This window comes from Toxorhynchites rutilus, chromosome 2 (assembly GCF_029784135.1).
Source record: "Toxorhynchites rutilus septentrionalis strain SRP chromosome 2, ASM2978413v1, whole genome shotgun sequence".
Lineage (NCBI taxonomy): Eukaryota > Metazoa > Arthropoda > Insecta > Diptera > Culicidae > Toxorhynchites > Toxorhynchites rutilus.
Window position 1 is genome coordinate 145,172,679 of NC_073745.1, and position 23,304 is coordinate 145,195,982.

General features: G+C 37.3%; 1 protein-coding gene across 1 annotated transcript in view; it reads right to left on the reverse strand.

The window, feature by feature from the left end:
* LOC129765981 (uncharacterized) overlaps positions 1-23,304 on the reverse strand; it is a 202,960-nt gene that overhangs the window by 177,479 nt on the left and 2,177 nt on the right. The window contains exon 2 of the mRNA XM_055766442.1: positions 9,132-9,852. Coding sequence (XP_055622417.1) covers positions 9,132-9,156 — 25 coding nt within the window. The 5' untranslated portion in view covers positions 9,157-9,852. The remainder of the gene's footprint in view (positions 1-9,131; positions 9,853-23,304) is intronic.

Sequence of the window (23,304 nt, forward strand, 5' to 3'; positions counted from 1 at the left end):
GCCATCACCAGGTAGGGGAGGAACATCAGATATATAGATGTTAAACAGGATAGGACCTAGGAGGCTACCCTGCGGAACTCCCGCTATGACGTTGAACATATCGGAGAGCGTGTTGTTTAGAGAGACCTGGAAAGTCCTATCCGAGAGATAGTTCCCGATGAACTTGATAAGGAAGATCGGGAAGTTGAAACGTCGTAGCTTGAACACAAGACCATTGTGCCAGACATTGTCGAACGCCTTTTCGACGTCCAACAATGCCATGGCAGATGTTTTGGACATGGACTTGTTCCGCCTAATGATGTTCGTGACACGCGCAAGCTGGCTGATAGTGGAGTGACCTTTCCTGAACCCAAACTGCTCACGGAGGAAGATGTTATTCTGATTTGCAAACTCTATTAAACGACTAAGAACCAGTTTTTCAAACAGCTTTGAGATTGACGACAAGAGGCTGGTGGGGCGATAGCTTTTGGCACTGGTAGGACCTTTACCAGGCTTGTGGATTGGTATTATTTTGGCTAGTTTCCAGCGAGACGGGAAGTAGCCAAGCTTCAAGCACTTGTTGAAAATCGATACCAAGTGCTCGAAGAAACCAACGCTCAAGTTTTTTAACTCGAGATTGAGCACTCCGTCAAACCCGGCGGCCTTCATGTTTCTTGTACTACGGATCGCAGCTATCGCCTCATCAGCCGTTATTCTCGATTCCTCGGGTAGAACGATGGGGGTATCAGCGACACTAACCAGAACCTCCTCGACGATAGGCTCGTGGGGACTCACCATGGAGCGACCAAGATTGTGAGAATCCACGAAGTGTTGACCAAGCGCATTTGCTTTTTCGGCAGATGTAATTAGCAGAGACGGGAACGAATCCGGTGATTTGAGTGGAGGAATGAGTCGCGGTTTATTTTTAAGGAGCTTGGCAGTTTTCCAAAACGGTTTTGCACAATCTGGGAGCGAGCGAAGATGATCTGAAAATTGTTTATTCCTGAGATTCACAATCCTGGCATTTATGATTTTCTTTAGACGATTGCAATTAGCCTTCAGGTGGAGGAGACCAGTACGTTGATACTGGCGACGGATAGTGTTGCGAAGTCTAATTAGATTTTTAGTTAACCTGTCTAGATTCAGGGAGTTACTCACCACTCTTGAAGCCGGAACGTGTCGGTCTCTGGCTCGGGAGATCGCCTCATCGATGGCCTGAAGGGAACGGTTGATGTAGTCGGTTGACTCAGGTACAATGTCATAATCGATATCGATGTCGACGCACTGCTGGAACTGCGACCAGTCGACGCGATGGTAGTTGCGTCTCGAAGCCTGGAATCTGTTGACGGATGACCCTACTTCAATCGCCACCGGATAGTGATCAGAGCTGAGCTCTTGGTAGACGACAGGCTCTGAGATATATGTCGTGTTTGAGATAAAAAACGGGTGGGACCATCCGGGCTTAGAATGGTGTACTCTGCTTCTTGGAAGTCATCGTGCAGGATCATACCGTTTCGGTTACAGCGGGTGTTGCCCCACGCTTGATGCTTCGCATTTAGGTCGCCACCGATGATGAACTGCTGCCGCCGCCGAGTCAGTTGAATGATGTCGTTTCGAAGAAATGCTGCCGAGCCGTCCCGTATGTTTGTTTGTTTGGGGCAGTAACAGCTTACTGACTATAGTAATGGGACCAACTGGGGTTGAAACTTCCACCCCAACGGCCTCGATGATCTTCAGCTCGAAGCTTGGAAGCAGCTGACAGCAAATATTTCTTCTGAGTGCGATGGCCACGCCACCACCCACAGAGCTGGTTCTATCGAGCCTCACGAGGCGGAAATCAGGAAGGAAGACATTTATATCGGGTTTGAGGTGTGTTTCCGTGATAATAGCTACGTCAATTTCGTTCTCGTTGAGAAAGTCAACGAGCTCAATGGCTTTACTCTTGAGCGAGCAAGCGTTCCAGTTTGCTATTCGTAAGATGTTACGGTCCATACTTGGAGATGAGGACGAGAACAGCCTCAAGCTGTTCATTCAATGCCTTGCATGTGCGTTGAATCCTAATGACCTCGGAGACTAGCAGAACGAGCTCCTTATCATTCAAAGGTGCGCCCTCGGCAGTCGTGCCGGATGTTACACGTGAGTACGACAGACCCGGGAGGGGGGTTTGATTCTGCTGCGACGCTGCGTCCATGAGCCGATTCTGCACTGAAGAGCCGCTAGGGATCACTTGGTTGCTTGCGATGGGGGCGGCGGGCTCACCACGATTTCGTAGATTGTTGAGTGGAAGAGGGGACAGATTTGGAGCTGCACGGCGTTGTTGAAGCGCGGGAAATTGCACATCGTTGACTCCTGGTGGACGTGGGTTGCGCTTTCGTCCTGGTTGGTTATTGACGGAGGCACGCTTTCGGATCTCAATGTACTCTGCCCTCTTCGGACACGCACTGCTGGTGGGATTGTGACCAGCTCCGCAGTTCGCGCAGACAGGGACACCGTCTTTCATATGTTCACATGCATCAGCGTCGTGGGTTTTGCCGCAGTTAACGCAGCGGGATGCCATGTGGCAGTTTCGTGTACCATGCCCAAACATGAAACAATTCGAGCATTGGGTAACGTCTCTGTGAACCGGTCTGTAGCGATCCCACACAACCGCGATATGGAACAGCTCTCGGATGTTCTGGAGGTCCTTCAGGCATGTCGAGTTCTTGGCGAAATGGACGAGATAAAGTTGGTCACGATACGTCCGGGTCTGGTCGTGCCGCTTCATTTTATAAATTTGAACTGGCTTGATTCCGTTTCTCTCGATTTCAGCCGACAATTCGTTAGCGTCCATATCGTGGAGACCGCGGAGCACCACCTTGAACGGTTTCTCAGCCTCGATGTCGTGAGAGAAATACTCACAGTTCCGCTGTTTCAGTATCTACAACACGGCCTTGTAGTGACTCATGGCAGGAACCATCAACTTGAAGCCCTCCGCACAACGGCGGATGGTGCACCTCAAACCCTTCTCGATGAAAAAGGCAATTCGAGCATGAAGCCCCTCCGGGAAGCCTTTCACATAGATCGGCGGCAGTTTCTCCTTTTTTTCTAATTTCGGTTCGTCACCATTCTCGAGAACAGCATATCGATTGTTCGCCAGTAGCTTCTTGGCCGACGGATCAGAGGATTCGCCCGATTGTTCGGCGACGTTTGTAGACCGGGAGCGCTTCCCGTTGCTGCTACCACTTGCGCCAGAGCGCGTTTTGCCTGCGGCTTGACGTCGACATCCAGCGCGGGGGAACACCTTTAATTTTTCTTTATCTTTTCACTAGACATACGAGCGAGCTAAAACACGTCGTTACTGCTCAACACAACAGCAGATAATACGACCAGAATGATTTGGGATCCTGTTTTATACTTTCTTCTGTGCGTTGAATATAGCTGCTAAAGCATCGCGCATGCAAAGAGTTGTATTCGCTCTCTAAGTCACGCAGCTCAACTTTACGCAGTTCACTCCTCGACCGAAAATAACGTTTTCTAACTTTGCGAAGACGACTTCGTAGATGCTGCAACTCGTTGTTCCACCAAATCAAGCAGTCTCCCATGCACGTTCGACAGATCATTAATTTGATAAAGACCGCAGCCTACTACCGACTCTAATCAAGTAATCTCCTACTCGGAGGAAGCATTATCCGGAAACAAAGAGGTCATGTCCTCATCATACATCCAACGTAAGTGGGAAAGATTGAAATCCCCTACAATCAATAAACGATGTTTATCGTCGGCAAGTTCCAGTAAATTCTGCACACATGTAGAAGCGTTCTCATATAGAACTGTTTCACTATTAGGTGGAAAATAAACAGCGCATACAAATAGATCGAAATTCGAAAGCACAATGCGAACGACGATTAACTCAATTCGTTCACACCCAGCAACGACAACGGATGTATTCTGCAGTCACCTATCAATACTCCACCACCACGTAGAAAACGGCTGGTGCTTGGGTTTCTATCGCAGCGATAGATCGTGTAATTGTGTGAGAGTTCGGAATTTCGGATATCACTATTCAGCCAGGTTTCAGTGAACGCAATGACGTCGTAATCACTGTTGGGCAAGGCGAAAAACAGATCGTATTACATATAGAGGTTTTAGAGATCGATAAACGTTTCTAGGGTGATTCGACACTCCTCCCCCTCTCTAAGAGGAGGCTGCCATACAAATGAAACACAAACTTCTGCATAACTCGAGAACTAATCAAGCAAATGGCGCCAAATTTGGGATGTGAGGGTTTTTGGGTACGAGAAATGTTTTTATGATGGTATGACACCCCTCCCTTCTCTGGAATGAAGAGGGAGTCCCATAAAAATAATACACATATTTCAACCAAACATATTCCAACCAAACATGATAATTGAAAATTTTCCGGAAAACTCTGAAGGATAATGGGAAAATTCGAAAAATTCAATTCGCATATGTTTTACAATTACATATTGACAAGCGTTGTTAGTCCATTCGATGTTTGCGCTAACGAAATTGATCTTCGTTCGAAAATGGAAATGGATTTTAATGTGATGAAACGCACTCCTATATCGTCTTCTGTCAATAAAGCCATTCCATGCCAAACCGATATAGTGGTTCTCAGATATCCGTGAAAAGTGGTAGTTTTGTTTTTTTTCGCAAAATATTAGACCCGTTTTTTTCATTTTTTCATCCATTCATTTCCATTTTAGGGTTGTCCGAAAAATCTACTTTTTCCTCTTCTTTTACTAAAAAGGGTTTTTTTTTAAATTTCTTAATTTTTGAACTACTGTACCGATTCAGATAATCGACATATCAAATCAATGCCAATCACCTGATCTTTTAATACTATAACTGCATAAAAATTGAATTCAGCTCTCGTTATTATTGATTGTATTCGTTTTTTATCGTTTTCATAGTCTCGGGACCAAAGGCGCTATATTTTTTATTTTTTTTCTGGAAAGCTGAGGATTTTTCACATAACATATGTCGAAACCAGAGAGGCGTTTTTTTCGTTTTTGAGTTTTGATTTTTCAAAGTTAACCGATAGTCCGAAAAATCATTTCTCCCCATTTTTTCCACTACAAAAAAATCATAACTTTTGATATACTGCACCGATTTAGATGATCGACATATCAAATTAAAGCCAATGAGCCTTGTTTCAAAAAATATTACACTTATTATTATTGTTATTATTGATTATATATGTTTTTTATAGCTTACATCGTTCCGGGACCACGGGCGCCATATTTTTTTATATTTTTTTCTGAAAGCTGAAAGCTGAAAGCTCACATAATATATCCAAATACAAGAGAGGTGTTATTTTTCCTTTTTAAGTTATGATTTTTTAAAGTTAACATGTTTTCGGTTTTCGTTAAATATTTCTATGCGACTAGACTGGATGTATGTGATTACAATCTAATTAATTGGCAAGTGTGTTATTTAAAAAAAAAAGGCTAGCTAGTAGGATATACAGGTCGGACTCGATTATCCGGGATTCGATTATCCGGAGTATTTTATTTTTGATTTTCGAAAATTTTGAATAATTTGTATAATAATTCCATATTGATTATAATATGGGTATAAAATGAAGGGGCTTGACTAGTAGAACACAGTTATTTATGAAAAATGCAAATCCAAGATGGCGGACAATACAAAATGGCGGATTACGTATTCTCTCAGAACTCCATCAATATGGGTATCAAGTGAAAGGGCTTGATTAGTAGAACACAGCTGTTTATAAAAAATGTAAATCTAAAATGGCAGCCACCACAAAATGGCGCCATATTTTTTTTCAAATCCCCATTAATATGGGTATCAAATGAAAGTGCTCGATTGGTAGAACACAGTAGATCATGAAAAAATCCAAATCCAAGATGACCGCAGTTCTCAAATAAACAATTACTTTTTAATGGTTCCATTCAGCTTGCCCTGTTTGTATGTATGTTTGAGTGTTTGTAGGGTTGTCCCAGATTAATAGAAAATTGACCCCGTTCCTGACGACTGATTGATCTGAAATTTGGAACATACCTGTTATTCTACTGTCATTATAAAATTGCGTATTCCATAATATTGAAAAATTCAATTTGACCGCCACTAAAAAATACAACATAAACCACTACGCCACTACACTATGAACAACATAAATTCGAAAAGGTCTCCGCCACAAAAAGGTCGACTATGTTTATTTTGCAGTCCCCTCAATATTGGTATCAAATGAAATGATTAGACTAATAGAATACGGTACATCATCAGAATATTACGAAGAAAGTTAGGTAAGAAATAAAAATTGAAAAAAAAATTTTTTTTGAATTTTTTTAATGTAGAGAAGTATACTGATGATACCGAAAATTTACAAAAAACTAGAAAATAAAAATAAGTAAAAAAAAACTTTTTAAGTTAAACGGTTTATTGTACTAAAAGCTAGAAAATAGTTAGATAAGTAGCAGTTAGTAGTTATCACATCCGTTCCTTCATTAATCTCGTTTCGTGTTCTCCAAGTCATTCAGCCATTTTTTTGCGACGGCCAAATTGAATTTTCAAGATCATGGAATACGCAGCACACAGTAGAATTAAAGGTGTCTTCCAAACTTCAGATCAATCAGTCAACAGAAACGGGATCAATTTTCTATTAATTTGGGGCAACCCTACAAACATCCAAACATACATACAAACAGGTCAAGCTGAATCAAATCATTTAAAAAGTAATTAGTTGTTTGGGGACTGCGGCTATCTTGGAATTTGCATGTTGTTTGGCTTAAGAAATCTCAACTAAGTATTGACAAAAGACGCTAGTTAATGCATACGTTGAGACGGCAAAGTTCCACAGGGAACGTTAACGCCATTCAAGAAGAAGAAGAAAAAATGTTCATAAATAACTGTATTCTACTAGTCAATCCCTTCCACTCGATATACACATTGATGGGGTGCTGAGAGAATGTGTAATCCGCCATTTTGTAGCGGTCGCCATCTAGGATTTACATTTTTTCATAAATAACTGTGTTCTACTAGTCAAGTTATAAAAACATATATAATCAATAATTACGAAAACAAAATCCTTTTTTATTCAGAGTGTAATATTTTTTGGGACAAGGCTCATTGGCTTTTATTTGATTCTTCGATCATCTGCAGCGGTCCAGTAGTTCAAAAGTAATAAATTTTTGAAAAAAGGAATTTTTGGGAAAATAGGGGAAAATGATTTTTTGGACCATTGCTTAACTTTGAAAAATCATAACTCGAAAACGAAAAAAAACGCTTCCCTGGTTTCGAGATATGTTATTTGAAAACTCCTCAGCTTTCCAGGAAAAATATAAAAAATATAGCTCCTTTGAAAATCATGAAAACTATAAAAAACAAATACAATCAATAATAACGAAAACATAATTCAAATTTTCTGCAACTGTAGTATGTAGTTTTTCAAAAAAGACCAGCTAATTGGCTTTAATTTAATATGTCGAACATCTAAATTGGTCCAGTGTTTCAAAAGTTATGAATTTTTGAAAAAAAGTCATTTTTGGCAAAAATGCGAAAAAATGGAGTTATCGGACCTCCCTCAAATGGAAATGGTCACCCTAACAAAAAAAATACTGGTCTATTAATTTGCGATAAAAAACAAAACTACCACTTTTGACGAAAATCTGAGAACCACTATATCGGTTTGGCATGGAATGGCTGTATATTTACATGCAATTGTTCATCGGAACACATCGTTTATGCATTTTACTTCAGTATTGAATTGTTATTTTTTCAAATGTATTCTATGACTCGTGTCAGTGAAGCGCCACACAGTCTGATAAGTGAATCGATATATTTACGTGTGCTTTGATCTTCTCTCACAAACACTATTACCCCATTTTTACACGTGGATTTACCTATACTACAATGGCTTGATTCCACCTTCACCTTAAACAAGAATATTTCCTCTCTCCACACTCCACACTGTCCAAATGATCGATTCATGTGCTATCGCAGTGACCTTTTTTCTCCTCCCTTTAAGGTACGGGTAGATGACGCAAAAAAATGAGCAGGATAAATGTATGGTAAAATGGGAATGCTTCTAATTTCCATCAATTCACACCATATTCAACGAATCTTAGAGCATTTGTCGATTCGATTGGTATGCAAATCATCAGAATCCGTTCGCAGGCAAAAATAGTTATTGAAGTTAACATTATGCCATTAAAACGAGACCTGTTTTCTTATTTGGCACTCTTGCTGAAAGATGTAGTGAAACAATAAGTTTTCAAACATCATTTTATCAACTGAAAATTCAAAAAAAAAAATAGGGATAACTATTCCAGAAAATTTTCAATAGTCGAGGGCGAGAAATCAATGTAATTTGTGGGACTATCCAATGTGTATTGATGAGCGAACGTAGAATAAACGACTCATATAAGTCCTGCTTCAACTAATTGTCGATTGGCGTCATCACCATCTTGTTCACCGCAACATTTGCAGACATGTCGTTGTCAACACTATCAAATTTTCTCCGAAAATCTTATTGAAAAAAGTTTCAAGTCGAAAGAGTGGTTTAAAAGTATCTAGCATTTAATTTGAATTTTAGCGGTAAAAGATCTAGGCAATGCAAATGGAATTTGGAGCAAATTGAAGAGCGATACAAATATCCTCCCGGGAAATATTAGTGAGGAAATTCAAGAATCGAAAACAACCCCGACTACTAATAAAGCCAGTTTAGCTTCATTTTTACAAAAAAGATCATTTGATCTATCATAATCGTAATTGACTAGAAAAAGACCAGGTGTCTTTTTTCGTGCTTTTTCTGTCCACGTGGTATGTGGACAACCCCTAAGTGTCTAATTCCCAAAAACATTAGCGTTTGAGTTTTAATGTTCTACGATTGTAAAACTGGGTAAAACCGAGATACAACAAGCAATGTTTTAATTTACCATCCATTGTAGTCACCCTAGCAAAAGTCAAGAGCCCTTAAAAACTCTAATATCCCCCACTCGAAACTAGTTGAAAAGAGGAACCGAACAAAAATCGTTTTACGACCCAATAAACTGTCAACACAAATGACGGATTTCCTCCATATTCCGTAAGTAATCGAGAACAGAGGAATGCTGCAGGCAGTTTCGTAGCGGAAACTTTTTTTTTATTGACTTTGGGTATTCCTTAGCATTTAGCTGTCAATAACTTACCTAAATCACTGTCGCAGAGTACCATTTTTTCTTCCGATGTCAACTGCTGCTGCTGCTGCCGTGAAGATGATAAAGTTTATACAGAACCTTTCCCGTTGAACAGTCGGCTTCAACAAAACGGGCACACACTTCCGATTGGGTAATTCCACCCAGCACTATGTTTTTCTTACGCACTTAAAAGCCAATACACTCTCCAGTACACAACCGTAACAGCTTATATTTTTCGATTAAGCAATAGACCACTTCACTTCTGCCTTGTTGCGGTGCAATATTGCACTCGCGCTCGAGCTCAAGATTAAACCTATGATTGATTGGGGCGAAACCTGTTCAACTGTTGCCATACTGTTTGCGTTTTATCTGCATCATGTTTACATTCCGCGCCTCGAGCCACGATATCACACACGCGGTTCTCCCGTCTGGGCTGCCTCAGGTTCAGTTCGACACCGGAGGAAATGGGTTCATCGGATACCACCCACTTCGTGCGATGAGGGGGGGAAACGACGCACGCCACAACAAATCACTTTTCCAACGACTGTTGCAAACTAATATAAGTCCCTCGGATAATGATTCATTTCGCAGTTAGGACTTACACAGTTTGTGTTATTGATATGACTAATTAGTGTGCAGCCGTGGGGCTGATGCAAGAGAGAGTTTTATCGCAACAAGACTGTCGTTTTTTTCGCGTGCCCAAGTCGGATGACGTGATTTCAAATTGAAATATCTGAAAAAGAGAATGATAAAAACTTTGATTAAAGAGGATTATGGTTGATGGTGTTGACTAATGATTGGCTGCATCTAATTGATTTGTATCTCGTTGTTGGAACCACCATAAAAAGAAGTTAATGAATGTGGACGTAAGTTACCCTACCATCCTTTGGATCAGTTAGCTGTAGTGCTAACATACCCGATCACTTTTTCTTGATACTCAGATGAACATAGACATTTAGTTGGCTTAAAAAGTCGGCAATGAAAGGGCACACAGATTGTGTGCACGAAGTTTCAATATTGGAAACATAATATGATAGTTATCAAACATAAATTTATACTAAAGTTCTCGTCCTGGCTCTCTAACATCAACTTCGCTGCCAGCGTTCTTTCTATTGTTCATTGGCTTCATTAAACTATTCGCTTGGAAGGCTGTCGAATTGTATCAATTTAGCGTCGTTCTTAATTCAGAAAACCTAAACAAACACCAGGTTGTAGCCGTGAGATGGCTGGGGTAGTATTGACCAGGTTGAACTTGGCCGAAACTTAGATGGCGGTGAGCAATATTTCTCGAACATATTTTTATATTGGTGTGTGAAGATGTAGTAAACAAAAATATCGAATACAAGAGTGCCAAAACAGGATTTTTTTAGAGTTTTACAAAATGTTATGTTATTCTGCAAATACTGCAGTAAGTTGTAATGTTTCCAGTCAAATTTCTAGCCTACTGTATGCCCAAAACCCCTCTGAACGTTTAATATTGATACACGTTCAGCCATTTTTAGTCGATTTTTCAAAGTTTGGATCGCAAATTGCACCAGAGGAACAAAATTCTATGCATGCGTAACCTCGGAATGCACAATTCGCACTCTGTTCCTCTAAAGTATAGATCAATCTACGGGCTATCATGCGAAAATGAAGATTACAGTCTTGGGAAAACTGACGTGAGGCAGAACATTTGGTGCGCCTGCTTGAAACATTATGAACAATATAAACATGTTTTTTCTCATTTAGTTTCTGAATATGATAACAAACCATTTTTGCTTGTTTAGAAAATTTTCTGATTCTTTACCTAAAAAACAGTACAAACTCTCTGAAGCAATGCAAATTTTCTCTACCACAAGATTTGACTGCCTTCTATGAAATAATTTGAAGGATCTTTTCGTCTCCCTCTTCCTTTTTTCCGCGTCATTTGCTTCATACTAAGATGAAATTCATGTTAATATGTTTCAACGACATTTGGATTATGCGATCCAGCGTTGTCATGTTGAAATCATTGCTAGTTATACCTATGTTCAGTCAGAGAAACACACTGAAGAGGGAAACTAATCACATCGGAGGCACCACCCCATCCCATTTGTCGCTATGCATTAGATCATGGATTCTCAAAGTAGTCGATATCGGTCTCTCAGGGGTCTACAACGAAAACTGATTTTGGTGGGTCAACAAGATCTAAAAATTTTAACACAAGTTCTTATTTGAAACTTTCAAAATACTGCATAAGTTGTGTTACGTTACGTTGTGTTATCAGTGAATTTTTGAATACAAATCCAAATAGGTTAGATTCACATTGATATAAACCTAAGTCTAATAAATCAGTAACTACAGAAACATAGTCTGATAAAAATTGCAATTTCTCATACGTTACCAAGTTGTCCGGAATACTATTTGTAGAGGGTTGTAATAACTTTATAACCAGGTGATGTATATTAAGTATTCTATGACCATAAGTGCTCTCTTGGGTACTTCGTGTAGCTGTTGTAGTAAATTGATCTCATCGGGTGTTAAGTTCTTCTGCTTATCAATGGAAAACGGACAAGTGAATTCAGGGAAGTGAAGCGGGCAAAATAATAACATAATTACTTCTAAAGAAGACATATGTGGGTACCATAATATTAAGATCATGAACAATAAATTCAAAATGAAAATAAACATTTTTCCATTTTTTCCGTTAGTTTTTTGATACAGATTTTTATTTGCTAAAAATGAAAATATTCAGATTTTTTTCAGAAAATGTTACAGGATCAAATGTGGCAACCCTGGTCATTTTTATAACAGGGTGGTTCACGTAACACAACTTGTGGAGCATCTTATATATTTCAAATAAGAACTTGTGTTATTTTATAGGGACCCCCAAAATCGCCAAAAAATCCAAAATTTTCGTTTCTGTCGACCCCTGGGAAACCGAAATCGACCCCAGGGAGTCGATATCGACCACTTTGAGAAACCCTGATCTATACCAATAAAAAAGTATCGCTGAATGTGTTGATATGAGCAGAACTCGAGGAAGGAATTGTCCGATTTAGGGCTGTCTTTATTCTATCATATTTTCTGTATAAAACATTTATTCCATGTAACGGAGAAACATGTTATTTGCAAGTGGTTGGGAAATATTGAACGAGAATTGTGTCTGAAAATAATCTGCTATTATAATGATGAGTTTTGTTAGAAATACTAGGAATTTTATAGAAAAAGGGGTCAATTAGAAGATCAATCAATGAACAGTTCTGCGATTGGACCCATGAACTTGCTCATAGTAAGAAAACGTGAATGTTTGAAGGTATTGATAACAAAAAACAAATTTTGGGCGGGACGAAGTTTGCTAGTTATTGATAAATTGCAAATTCGTAGTGGAATTCAATATTTCCATTTACATCAGCACCTGATAACGAAAGTCATACGGTCAAAGGTTGATCGGGTCTGAACCATAGTATGAGGCTGGTTTTGGCTACGTAAATTCGAGCGTGGTGTGTTTAGGATGAACACGCTGGAAAACTAACACCAGGAATGATAAACAAATCGTGATATTGTGTTAAAGGATGAGAAATTGACGAAGCAGAAAGGAACATGTGGGACATATCTCGAATGAGCATTTACAAATGAAAAAACAACCTCAATCATAATGGGTGCCGCGCTTATTTACAATCGATCGAACACTTCTTCGTGTTTGAAAAGGTATAAAAATGGTGGAAAAAGTGTAGAAAAAGTGGGATAAGCCTTAGCGATCTAGAACTAGCGAAATTGTTTTCACACAACATTCATTGTTTAAATCTCTGATAGAATATTGAATATCTATTTAAGAACGAAATTGCAATCCATTTCCAAAATCCAAACACACAAGGGTAATCAAAACTTTTACAAAGGAGGAAAGCAAATCCGCATAAATACTTGACCAATCAACCCGATTTCAGCCAAAACGTTCAAAATTCTCTGTCTTCCCTTCTCTGTTGTCTATTTAACCAGATATAATAGGGGGAATATTTTCCCCGAGTTCGGGGTTTGTAATACAATCTGTTTCATGTGTTGTATACGCTCGACGAATGCTGCGGCCGACGAGTGAGTACGATCCGACCAGTCGAACGAGATTCGGGGATTGAAATAAGTGCCAAACAGATCTCGGTCGGTTCAAATGGCGCTCCCTCCCATCATCTGGTTCCGCTGCTGCTACATACGATTGGATTCTGGAAGCTGTTCGTAGTGGAAACACAAGCTTCGATCGTACCATACATCGTAGGCAAAAAAAATCGAGAGTGGTTGCTTCCGAGTTTGAACATATGGGAATGATGGATCGGAGGTGTTCGGTCGGTCGACCTTCCCCGCTAGTTAAAAGATTTGAGCTTGGTTTCGTGATGCATCTGTGTGTTTGTGTGCTGTGCTTTGCCGGATTGTGATCTCGTTTAGGCTATTATTTCACCCCAGATTTATGTTTACAGCTTTGCGTGTGCGAGGGCGGCTCATGCGGTAATTAAACAGTATGGCCGATAAACGGTGGACTTAGGCGTATTATTTATGGGTACGCAGTTTTGTCAATTCAAACCAGAATTTGTATTCAAGGGTAAATACTGACCTAGATAAACAGGGAAGCACCGAAACAACCGAAACAAGTGAGACACGAATGGAGTCAACTGCTTCAAAACATGTCGAGTATAGGATTACGCGTTTCTGTCGGTATGTTGATGGGACTCGTGTCCATCATCTTCAAGAAAAAGGCAAACACAAGCTGATTAGTGGCGGATCGAGGATGCTCTTGTACAACTGTTGAAACTAAATTTTTTATTTACTTCACACCAAAATATTAATAGAAAAATTCTTCTCAACGATAACAAACACAATTTTCCAACATGTCAATTATTTGGAAGATACTCGTATCATTGAATTTGACACAAATTTGCTCTCACCGACACTATTGCAAAAATCTCAAAAGTATCGTAAAACGAGGTGAACGAGGTTGTTTAGTTTGACCCATTATTTAAATGAATTGGAAAAAGTGCATGTAGTGCTTAGTTTAATACAAAAACATGATCAGATATGCTCTATCATTGTTACTTGAGTATTCTTAACGCATGTTTACTTCTTATTGAATGTATTGAATGTTTAATTCATTATTAGAATCAATAGCAATATAATTGTGAATGTAGGTTTTGCTATTCATTTACTGAACAAATTTACTAGGTTACACATTTACTGCAGCAAAGATCTAGTAACCAAGAAATTGTATTACAGTTTCTCACCTATCACGTATCTTTACGTTATTTTTGTACTTCAACTTGTTTGTATTAAATAGGCTTTAACCTACCTAGTTGCCATTCACCCACTTTCAATGTATATTTCTGAAGGCATTTCCGACATTTATTTTGTGAGCAAAATGTCTCGAAACTACAGGTAAAAGGCGGCAGGAAGTATTCGCAGTACACATTGCAAATTGTGGGGAAAACTGTAGCGGGAATTCTAGGGGAGCAGTTTTCGCTGTGTGAGGCATACCAGCTCTATATGAACCCCTTCGGAACAGTGTATAAAATTCAATTTTCAAATTCAATTTCACAAGTTAGATTTGAGGAACCCTGGAACACGAAAAAACATGACGTCCAGATTCAGGATATGTAGCACTGAAAGGAAGTTCAATTCCTAGAAAAATCCAAAATGATCTGGATATCGAGCAGGCTCATTCCGTTCATTCTATGATGAATATGTGTTATATGTTGAATATTGTATTATTACTGAAACAGGAGAGTTGTGATCGATTCAGGGAGCATTTCGAAAAGACGCCGGTTGTTTGAAATTGAACCTGGCGCCTAGCATGAGTGAGAATAAAGTACACCAAATTTATATATTTAAGAAAATGCGTGACAGAATGACTCCATACCCTGGGAACCATCGACCGATTGTTGTGCAAGTAAAGCAGGAACAAGTCAATGCACCGTTTTGTTGTATGTAACAAATTATACAAATTATACATTTCAAAGGTACACCTAAAATTCCTTTCTAGCAAATGTTTTGTCATCCCGATTTATTACATTAAATGAGCCTGAAATTAACAGAAAATATCATGAATCTCAAATACTGGTATACAAATTTATAATATATATGGTGTTGCAATATAAGATCAATATGAGCGAGCGCATTAAAGCTTTTCTCATACTTTGCCACACGCACGGCTCGGTGCGAGAAAGATATAGATTCACATTCACGATCTTCTTTTTACTTTTAGAAAACGCTTTTCAACTTCATTTCATAATATTTATATCACGCATATATGCAACAGCACCAGGAGTTGTGTTCGGATAGCGTGGTAGTGTAAAACAGCTTTGCATTCCAGTCGGTCTTGGTTCGATCCCTGTTGACATCGTTTAGACTTTTTATGGGTGCAATCCCAAAAGAGATGAAAAAATGGGTGGGTTATATCTATGATATAACCACAACGTTGACGTGGGACTACTGTTGACTTGGTAATCATTTGTTTGTATTGATTAAATTATTGATTGAATGGAACAATTTTCGAATTCAATTGAATTCAACGCATTTGCTGTGTAAGTAATCATAGTAACATTTGGCATCACCTTGGTTTTGATGGCTGTACTAGGGAACATACTTCGATGGCAACAAAATTTCCCTCCCCCACTTGCATGTATTTGCAAAGCGGATTCCCCAGGTACATTGATTTTGAAGTCTGTGTTGGGGTAACCGTAAATCGAACCAACCAAAACCGGGCAGCTAGGGCGATTAGATTACGCTTGATATTTCACAGTTGTTCAATTGTTTATCCTCTGAAAAATAACATTTTATTAGTTGTATTATTTGTGATAGACGCGTAGAAATATTCCCCATCAATTGATACAAACATCTTTTCGATCTGTTAAGAAATGTTCGAGTTATAAGCATTCGAAATACGGGTAGGGTTAGCACACAAATCGGAGAACAAATGTATGGGAAAAAAGGAAGTTCTTGTAATGTATAGCATAGCAAAAATAGCAAATCTTAGAGAATTTCCGATTCGATTGGTATGCAAATCATGAGAATTCATTCACAGTGTAAATAGTTATTAACGTTAACTTTAATTCATGAAAACGTGACCTGTTCTCTAATTTGGCACCCTTCCTGAAAGACGTAGTTCTACGTCAAAACCCCAAAGGGGTCAATATGGAATACTTTGAGCACCCCTGGTTTAATGTCTCCGTGAACAAAAAAAAGAATAATCTTATATATAAAATTGTCGTGTCACGATGTTCGTAGTTAAACTCCTCCGAAGCGGCTCGACCGATTTTAATGATATTATACTCAAAAAACTTGGTAGGCATGAGAATAGGTCGTTAACTATATATGATACCGCTAGGATACCTATTACTTTATATTTGATACCGATTAGGGTGGTCCCATGCAAAAAAAATCTTGAAAAAAACTTATAACCATATATAACCAATTTTCACCCTCATCTCCTTTTTTATCGCGATATATGTATTTTTATATAAACGATACCAAATAATTGATTCGTCGTTCGTTTTTTAAACAGGACGAATTTATTTACGTTGTTTAATGCCAGATGGCACTTCGTCCTCTTCATCGAATTTCACCCTACACATACGCAAGTAACTTCAATTCGACTAAAACTAGGAATATCGCCGGCGAGCTGGAAGCCTTTTTGGATGAGCACAATGAATTATTGAAATTATTCTAATCACACCCATGCTCGGAATGCAAAATAACAGTCACGCTATTGTCGTCAATCTTGATAAAAAACCGATTGAAGAGCACGTTTGTAGATCCAATGAGCCACAGTTACTTTAATTATTAGGAACATCATTACTCATTTTGAATCAATATTTCAATATTATGTGGTTGGAGAAGACGAAACAAACAAAAGAGTGCCCTCGATGGATTCTTATGTGTGTCGTTTGATGAATTGGCGCAGTCAGGACAACGTCATTCTAGGATGTTTTGGGCTGTGTCAATAATCCATGGTCAACATATTCGCAAAGGTAGAGAGCGAACGACTGCGATTCCTATGAGACAATCAACAAAAGCGGTTCGAGAAATGATAGCGAGACGCTATCACGAGTAACACCTACACAGCCTTTGTTCAAACGACAACACGTGTGTTCAAACAAAAGAAATGCAGTCTTGAATGGGCTCTATTACAAAATTACACGTATTTCGTCCAACATGTTGCTGGATGTATACAAGATTTATAGAAGAATCGTTAAGTTCGGACTGTTTTCTAAGTATTTAAACAACATCGAGTAATGATTTTCATCCAAATTGTAAACGTGTCTACTAATCTGATACAGATTAAATTGCTCCACGAATACGGATTACTTATTTTGAAGTTTATTTTGCGCCGAGGCAAGTTTGCTACATTTCATAGCACGAATGATCAGATTTCTGAATGCAAAAGACGAATCCTGAGATCCGATCGATCCGGTCCACTTCTCTGTACATCATAGATCTCATCTCCATCTCCACATCACACTCAGGTTCGGGAAGTTCCCACGGTCCAATGCAATACACGGTCCAATCTTCACGTATCTGCTCGATATCCACGTGGAATCTATCCTTCATCGATCATAATCAATTAATTTTATAGATCGTTGAAACATTTGAACACACATGTATTGCAATACATGTACATACATTAGTTATTTTTTATTCAACAGTCAAAATATTCACTAGAAGTAATTTATATGGCAGAACAACGTTTGCCGGGTCTGCTAGTACTCTATATATGATCGGTGTTCAGCCAGACCGGACTAAGCAACAAAATAAAAAAAGAGTTAGTATTAGCAAACAATCACACTTCTATTGCAAACATCCAGGATTATGGCATATACAGGTCGGACTCGATTATCCGGAGTATTGATTTTTTTTTCACTGCGGATAATCGAATCCTCCAGATAATCGAGTCATAAAAAAACAAATTTCGCTCGGTACACATAATATAATTATGATTAGCAGTTATTTATTAAACGGTTTTATCTAGGTTGACCCGTTTGTATGTTTGTAACTTTGTAACTTTGTAACTTTGTATGTAGCGATGTACCACATTAATAGAAATTTAACCCTCTTCCTGTTGACCGATTGATCTGAAATTTGAAACACATCTTTATCTCTGGTGTCATTATAAAACTGCGTATGATCTTGAAAACCCAAGATGGCGACCGCTACAAAATTTATTATGTATCTATTTTCTCAAAATCTCATCAACCAGTAGAACACAATTATTTATGGAAAATGTAAATCAAAGATAACTACCGCAACAGAATGGTAGATTACATATTTTCTCAGAACCCCGTCAATATGTATATCAAATGAAAGGGATTGACTAGTGGAATACAGTAATACGTAATACGAAAAATGCAAATCCAATCCAATATGGGTATCAAAAGATAGTTCGCGACTAGTAGAACATAGCAGATCATGAAAAATCCAACTCCAAGATGGCCGCAGTCCCCAAACATCTAATGACTTTTTAAATGGTTTCATTCAGCTTAAACTGTTTGTATGTATGTTTGAATGTTTGTAGTTTGACAACCATCAATAGAAAATTGAATCCGTTGCTGTTGACTGATTGATCTGAAATTTGGAAGATACCTTTAATCCTACTGTCATTATAAAACTACGTATTCCATGATCTTGAAAAATTCAATTTGGCCGTCGCTAAAAAATGGCTGAATGACATGACTTGGAGAACAAAAAACATAATAAACAACATAAATTCAAAAAGGTCGCCGCCACTAAATGGTCGACTATGTATTTTTTGCAAACTCCTCAATATTGGTATCAAATGAAATGATTTGACTAATCGAATACAATACATCATAAAAACATTCCGAAGAAAATTAGGTAAGAAATAAACATTGGATTTTCATTATCCAGAGTTAGTTGTCTCATCATATACCCCACGATTATATTTTAGTGTCATCATTGCCCTAAATTAATGAATGAACGGATGTGATAACTACTAACTGCTACTTGTCTGATAATTTCTAGCATTAAACATTAAACCGTTTAACAAAACGTTTTTTTAATTATTTTATTTTCTAGTTTTCAGTAAATTATTTGTATCATCAGTATACTTCTCTACATTAAAACTATTCAAAAAGGATTTTTTTAAATTTTTATTTCTTACCTAACTTTCTTCGGAATATTTCTATAATGTACTGTATTCTAGTCGAGCATTTTGTGGCGGCGACCTTTTCGAATTTATGTTTTTCATAGTGTAGTGTATTCTCCAAGTCAAGCCATTCAGCCATCTTAGCGGTGGCCAAATTGAATTTTTCAAGATCATGGAATACGCAGTTTTATAATGACAGTAGAATTAAAAGAAGAAAATATGTGATCCGCAATTTTGTAGTGGCCGACATCTTGGATTTGCATTTTTCATAAAAAAAACTGTATTCTACTAGTTAAGCCCTTTCATTTAATACCCATATTGATGGGGTCCTGATAAAATATGTGAACCGCCATTTTGTAGTGGCCGCCATCTTGGATTTTTCATTTTTCTTAATTAACTGCATCCTACTAGTTAAGCCCTTTCATTTGATACCCATATTAGCTATTCAATATGGAATTTTCATACCAATTATTCAAAATTTCCGAAAATCAAAAATAAAATACTCCGGATAATCGAGTCTAAAATTCCGAATAATTGAATCCCGGATAATCGAGTCCAACCTGTATTTATATTGACTTTCTAGCCAAATCCGAGTTCTCTATAAAGATAGTTTCTTATTGCGACAATTCGCTATAACGACGGTCCCTTGCGATGTCGCTATAGAGAGCTTTGACACTATATGCCCATGTTAGAAAGTAACTAAGAACTGTAGAAAAATAATTGGGGAGGATGATTGAAAGCTACTAAAACAACACAGGTTCAAACTTAGAATTTGATTTACTCGAAATAATAATTATGACGAATTTCATGCCAACTCGTCTTAGGAGTTGGCAGCACTATCTCAGATAGCAGTGAAACGTTGTGGGTATTAAGACATGGGTCATTTAAGCAACTTTACATACTTGAAATATTCGAAAAATAATTAGACTACTTTGTGGAAAAAGACAAATTTTTTTTCTTAATTTTTAACAAAAATTATAATTTCAAAACTATTATACCCACATAATTCTTGTCAAAGGACAAAATGTAGGAAATTGTTTGAATTTTCACAAAAACAAACCAAAATGTTTTTTGGAAGAAAATTTCGCTGACAAAAAGTTACTTTAAAAATTAAAATTCATTTTTCTCAAAAACGTATTTTTTTAAAATTCCCAAATATATATGAATATATATGAATAGCCCTTACAATTTCCAACAAGTCGTCCATACATCGGAAGATGGGCACTTTTTCTTGGAAAAAGTTTTTCGAACAACAACTTTTTCTTGTTTTCTTTAAAAAATACAACTTATCCTAATTTTGTTTAAAGTCAAGATAGCGATATAGTGTATTCGACAAAATTTTAGACCTTGTTAAAATATAAACTTTTGTCGAAGACATCAACTTTATATCTTTTATAGTTTTTGGAATATAAGTCATTTTTGTATGAAGACTCCTGAAAAAAATAATGTTTCGCTCGAAACATTTTTGAGTGTAAATTCTCACGTTTGACATGTTCTTGACATGTTTCTAAATAGAGAAAAGTTATCAAAGCATGTAAATTGCGATAATTTATACATAAAAAGGTTACGAATTAAACATTAATAGTATATTTTCAAAGAAAAAAAAATTAAAAAGTTGTTCGAAAAACTTTTTTCATGTGAATGTGCCCATCGTCCGATCTATTTTTTTTCAGAATTTTAGAAGTATATGTTTTCGAGAAAAATGAACTTTAATTTTCAAAATATTTTTTTTCAATGATTCCAAAAAAATCTTTGATAATTTTTAATGAAAACCAAAATAATTTCCTACATTCCACTTTGACTAAAATTTTTTAGATCTGATAGATTTTTTTGAAGTGTTTCTTTTAGTTGGTCAGAGAATAAAATGTAGGAAATTAATTACAGGTTTTCATTAAAAATTATAAAAGAATTTTTTGGAAAAAAAAATTTTGAAAATTAATATTCATTTTTTCTTGAGACATATACTTTTCAAAATCTGAAAAAAAAAATGATATAAATAGCCCTTAAAATTTCCAACAAGTTTTCCATAAATCGGACGATGGGCACATTCACATGGAAAAAGTTTTTCGAACAACAACTTTTCCTTTTTTTTTCTTTGAAAAAATACTATAAATTTTTAATTGTAAAAGTGCCCATCTTCCGATGTATGGACGACTTGTTGGAAAATGTAAGGGATATTCATATATATATATATATATATATATATATATATATATATATATATATATATATTTGGGAATTAAAAAAAAAATTCAAAAAAAAGAATTTTAGTTTTTAAAAGAACTTTTTTGTCAGCGAAATTTTTTCGGTTTTTTTTTTGTGAAAATTTGAATTTCCTGCATTTCATCCTTTGACAAGAATTTTGTAAGTATAAAAATACTATTAATGTTTATTTTTTTTTTTATCCAAAATATATATTTTTATTAAGGCTCATATGGCGTCAACCTGACGGAGCCGGGAGTTCAATATTTCGACAATGTTTGCCTTATAACTATGTTAGTAATATGTAACCGATTACTCGCGGTTGGCTCGAGGTTAGTATTACAAGTGTTTTCGTAATTGTGATGTTGCTGTCTCCAATGCTCTGTACCGGTGCCCGACACGGGATACTTCCTTTTGGGATGCAGCTGACCATTAATCAGCAACGCCCCCTAGTCTGTACCACATATCTAGCGTGGTGCGTCTTCTCGACTCGAGGAATCCAGGATAGAATGGTCACTAGCCGGCGCAAACATCAGCTCGTGTAGAGTTGTCATGAGCGATACAACCTTTGGCTCTTGTTGAATGATCAGTGGACTGCACAACCTTTGGCCCGTGTATCTGTAAAGAGTGTGTGTATGTATTGCCGCGACTAAGTAAAAGTTTATAGATCGGATAGGAGGGATATGAAACAGGGACACAACGAAGGAAACATCATTAAACGTTGACATCGGCGTTTCTGAGGAACAGGTATAGATGAAGCAGAAGATCAGGATCACGGCTACCTAAGATATCCCGGACGGGGATATCCGATTGTCTGCCTTTTGCTCTCAGTGCTCTAGAGAGCTGAGAGCGAGCAGCATGGAATCGGATACATTGTTTAGCAGCATGGAATCGGATTAATGTTTAATTCGTAACATTTTTATGTATAAATTATAACAAATTACATGTTCCGCTAACTTTTCTCTATTTAGAAACATGTCAACAATATGTCAAACGTGAGAATTTACACTCAAAAATGTTTCGAGCAAAACATTCTTTTTTTCAGGAGTCTTCACACAAAAATGACTTATATTCCAAAAACTATAAAAGATAGAAAGTTGATCTGTCAAACGTGAGAATTGAGCATGTCAAACGTGAGAATTTACACACAAAAATGTTACGAGCAAAACATTTTTTTTTCAGGAGTCTTCATACAAAATTACTCAAAAAAATGAATTTTAGTTTTTAAAATAACTTTTTTGTCAGCGAAATTTTATGTTTCTTAGTCCGGTCTGACTGAACATCGATCTTATGCTTCTCACACATGTTTTGTAACATTTCAAGTCCCCGTTTGAAATTTTTAAAACATGACGATGTGCATAGTGAGTATCACTCCGCACTCCGCATATGAAGCTCGCAGCCAGGGTTGCCAACTATTTTTTTTAAATCAGGGAGAATGAAAAAAAAACAGGGAAAATCAGGATAGCTCATATTGGGTTGTCCGGAAAGTTCGTACCCATTTTTGAGAAAACAAAATTATTATTATTTAAATTTTATATGTACAGTGTTGTTTTGCAATCAATTCAGGAAGCTCTGAAATCTTTCAGGTAACCTAAAAATTCTAAACATTATCTAATTATGGAAGCTAATTTGTCCAGTTGCGAGCAGTATTTGTAGGAATGTATCGACTGGTTGCTTGGTAGAAGCTCACAATACAGAATTCCTCTCCAATACCACCTGAACCCGATCATAATTTTTTTTCGGGTGAAGACCGGGTCAGTCGAATTGTTTAAAATAACCCGTTTTCATCACCCGCCACGATTTGCTCTAAAAAAAATCGATGCATAGATAAAACGCACAAGTCGTAAAGATTTACGTAACCATGTTTCAACTAATGCACAT